Genomic DNA, 4,273 nt, shown 5'->3' on the forward strand with positions numbered 1-4,273 from the left:
CACACACGCGCGCGCACACACACACACACACACACACACACACACACACACACACACACACACACACACACACACACAGGTCTTAGAAGTCAGCTGGCATTAATTCCTCTGAGGCTGAAGGATATTGCCTCTCCCTGGGAAGAGGCTGAAAAAGAAAGTTCTCCTGCTTCCAAATGATTTAGTATCTCCTTTCTCATATATATAATTGTATATTCCTTAATGGAAAGGAGAACAATTGAATATAAATACAGTTTGTTCTGTTTTTATGTCCAAGAGTTAATTTTATAAAATACCTTATTGAGATTTATGGTTCTTCCATGTGCAAATTACTACATCAATCTGACTGACGGAGACGTTGACTCGTTTGCCATGGTTGTGGGCAATGGACTGTCAGCGGTGCGGGTGCATGCATAATACATCAAGGCAAAAAAGGAATACAAGAAAACTGAGATCATTAATGTGGCTTTGTGGAAAAAACATGAAATTTAATATATCTTTTTTTTAAACTATGATGATGGTTAGCTGGAGTGATTGACTGGAGTGAGTGAATATCAAAGATTTTTATATTGAATGAGAAGCATAAATCAACTGATATATTCTTAATGTGCAGTCGAGGTTGTATCAGGTGAGAAGGTCTAAAGTCCACTAAATTAACTTTTCCATTCGCATCACATTTATTCTGGCCAGTTTGGAGAACCAGCGGTTGGCGTGCGTGTTTCTGTGGCATTCAGTCTGAACAAAACCACATTTTTGGTAGAGGGAAATGGCCGCTGTCTGTGGCGAGCTGACGTCCAGAACGAGGCGGGCGTATCCTTGCTCTTTGCAGAAATCCAGGGCCTTCCTTGTCAACTGTGAACCCAGGTTTTGGCGGCGCCATGGGAACACCACAATCGTGTGGGACATCTCGCCGTAGCTCCCATCCCCGGCATCTTGGGCAAACTCTGGGCCTTCTCCCATCGCTCCTCCGTTCCAGTCATCAAACCTCTCCCCTGTCATTTTCCCCGTCACTGCCACCATCCCCACCACCTTGGACTGGCCGTTGGTGTCTGCCTCTGCCACCCAGAAACCGCTGTCTGGCTTTTCCAGGTAGTTGGCTTGAATGTCGGCCATGTCTGTGCTCAGCCTCCTGGTCATGTAGTCTTCGTAGATCTCGTAGCAGCAGTAATAAAGGAGGCCAGCCCATGCACTGCCAAAGAGTAACGCTTGGAAATAGGAGCTGCCTCCCAGCACATACCCAGCCATGGAAATGCTCAGCGCAATGCCAACATGGTCTGGGTGGCTCATGGCATTGAAGAAAGCCGGGTATACATGTTCGAGTACCCCGTCGCGAAAGAGGGACATGACCTCATGTTCGTCTGAGGGTCTATATTCCCTGATGGAGAATTGAACTGTACATTAGAGGGAGAGAAAGAAAGGGAGAGAATGAGAGCTCAGTGGGACTAATCTGCTTCTTGTTGCAAGAAGAAATTCCTGCTGGATTTCACAATAGGCTCAACGAGCTCACGCAACTTCTTGTTAAGAAAGCAAATGTAAAAACAAATCACTACACCTCTTACAGAATCAAACTCTTTCAGTTCTAATTGAACTCTTTTCCACATGAACATAAAGCCTGGAAGTTGTGCATGACAACTCAAGGTAAAAAAGGCAATCCAAAATATCATAGTCTTGTTTTTTTCAAGATTTCAAGAGTAACACGGAATACAATTAAGTCTCAAAAGTGCTAATGAAGAAAATCAAAGCAAGGGCAAAATACAGAGGCAACAAATAAAAAGCTCTAGTTTGAGTGAAAGGTGTTATGTGTCATCTAGGCACGTTAGCAGTGCCATTCATTTACACCCCAGCTGTTCTATTAGTGCTGTTGTTCGTAATCAACTCAACTACTTGAAAACTGAAAAATAAAATATGGTCTAACATATTAACATAATCAGAACATTAACTTACAGTTGTTTTTCTGGGCCATGCCGACTCTTTCTTTCTCGTCTTTTGCTCACTCACTGAAGGACTTAACGCTGCTGCTTGCCCTGAACTTCAGCTACGGATTGAGATAATGAGCCATTCACTAAAGGGATAGAAATGTATCTGAGCATGCTCACCTATGAGTATACATACACCCACCCCCCCACACACTCATGCACGCACAAACACATGCAAGCATGCACACTGGGAAAACTTTTGGACCTTTGTGGACCTGACTTTAAAGTCTGACTAGTACTGATTGTATAAAAAAGAAAGAAAATATAAAAACTTTTACAGTTAGATGAAGATTACGCTGATTTGAGAAAGCATGCTTTCAGTTTAATTGAAATTAATCACAGTGTTGCTTTGATGAAACGTGGAGTTTTTTTTTTTTTACTTAATTAGCTTAGTCAACAGAGTAAAGCACTCTATCATTGGATTTCTCAAGGAGGATGAGGACACATCCTGAATACATTAAGTCCAAACACTGAGCAGAATGTGAATATAGTGCTCATTCGAACACTTTATAGATGTTTCCAAGACTGAAATGTTCTTATAAACCTTGTTTTTGGGTGCTTCGGTTTTGGTGGTATTCCCTCCAGAAACAGCTGTAAATCTCCCCACCGCAATATAAGGTGAAAGAAAAATTAATATATCGTCTAGCCCCCTGACATAAAAGTTTCCTATGGCGTCAGTTACAGTGTCATGTGCAATAACCCCGGTGGCCCTCTGACATGATTAAATTTCCTTGGCAGGTGAAGGGCCTTTACACCTGTTTAAATCAATAGTGCTGCCTCATGAATCTGTGAGTGCTTGAAGGTCAAGCTACTCTGGAGGTTTTCTCAAACCCTTTCACAGCCACAACGTGAATTCTGAGTTGTGCACCTTGCAAATAAAAACCCTTTTAAAACCACTGGATAATCATCATAAGCCCCCTTCAGACATGCACCTAATTGATGGCAATTTAACATGTTGGTCTCATTCTTAAAATTGTCAGTTTTACTGGGAATTTACAATGGCGAATCTTACAAAGTCGGACAAAGCAGAGGTTCTCTATAATTAAACATAGTGCATTTAAAGCTGCACCAATAGTATGAAACAATACACACTTCCTGTCTCCTAAATGGGCGTTTTCGCAATTGTAAGTGTAGTGAACGCCGTGTAGATGGATTAGGTTACATTTAAATAAATAATAAATTTTGCTAACATTAGATATTTACACAGCTAAAAAGACATATTGAGCATTACAAAATTGAGTTTTGTTAGGACGTAAGGTTAGTTGACGTTAGCTTCTCTGTGTTGCCAGATCTCACGGGAGTTTGTTCCTGAGACAGGAACAAAGGTAATTTACACCTGATTCATCTGAAAGAGGACATTTTAATGTTGGAATGTTCTGGAGATATGTGACTTGAGGTCCAATATTTTCTTTGGTGACTATGGGGCAAAATAATTGCTCCTAATCTGTGTCCACGTTCACTTCTCCCATTGGAATCAATCCACTCAGGACCTGCCGCTGGACTCCTAAAGAGGCGTGGCAGTGGAGTAACCTACGTGACTCAATACAGGAAATTACTCTGAGTTGGGGCGTCTCAGTTCAGTAACAGTCAGATTCACGTAAAAGCTCCAGCAGCACAAGGTTAAACAGAGAGATCTCAAATGCACAAAGGGACAGGAGCACACTGATTGATTTGCAGCCTTTAAAGAGTCAAAGTCCCCTTTTCTCCCCTTGGCAGTTTGCTGTCCTTGAGCTGACAGTCAGGCTGGAGGATGCTCAGAGAACACAGTTTTAACTACACTTAAAATGCATGTCTTGTTTTTCCTGATTAAGATCACAGTAATACATTTCTCACGTCAGTCGTTTGCTATGCTCCCAGAAAATAAATCAGTTAAGTTAACTATGAGACACTGAGCTGATTTGATGTTGTAGCAAAGGATTCAAAATGAACCTTTGTTCAACCTCAATAATATTCTCATCAGCTGTCTCCCTCCTTATATTCTCTACCCAAGCCACTTTTAAGAAAGAACAATCTAGACACGTCACTAATGAGCAACTATTGGCCAATATTAAACCTGAAACCACAAATCAACCTTTTCTTGTCACTAAACAATGGTTTTGATGCCTTTCAGCTGTGTTTCAACCACACCACAGCACTGAGACGGCTCTTGTCAAAGTCTTTAATGACATCCACTTTAACACAGATAGTTGCAAAACTACAGTTTTAGTATTACTTGATATAAGTTCTGCATTTTACACGGTCGACCATGATATATTCCTAGACGGATTGGAAAACTGGGTTGGCCTTTCTGGCCCATGAAC

The 4,273-nt window shown here is 41.4% G+C and overlaps 1 protein-coding gene across 1 annotated transcript; it reads right to left on the reverse strand.

The window, feature by feature from the left end:
* Window positions 1–290: 290 nt before the first annotated feature.
* LOC117948297 (N-acetyltransferase 8) lies at window positions 291–2,162 on the reverse strand. Its single transcript, XM_034877884.1, has 2 exons — window positions 1,942–2,162; window positions 291–1,388 (listed from the first exon to the last, which is right to left on the reverse strand). The coding sequence occupies exons 1-2, from the start codon at window positions 1,958–1,960 to the stop codon at window positions 646–648; spliced, it is 762 nt and encodes a 253-aa protein (XP_034733775.1). The 5' UTR covers window positions 1,961–2,162; the 3' UTR covers window positions 291–645.
* Window positions 2,163–4,273: the final 2,111 nt, after the last annotated feature.

The sequence above is a fragment of the Etheostoma cragini genome, chromosome 7, assembly GCF_013103735.1.
Source record: "Etheostoma cragini isolate CJK2018 chromosome 7, CSU_Ecrag_1.0, whole genome shotgun sequence".
Lineage (NCBI taxonomy): Eukaryota > Metazoa > Chordata > Actinopteri > Perciformes > Percidae > Etheostoma > Etheostoma cragini.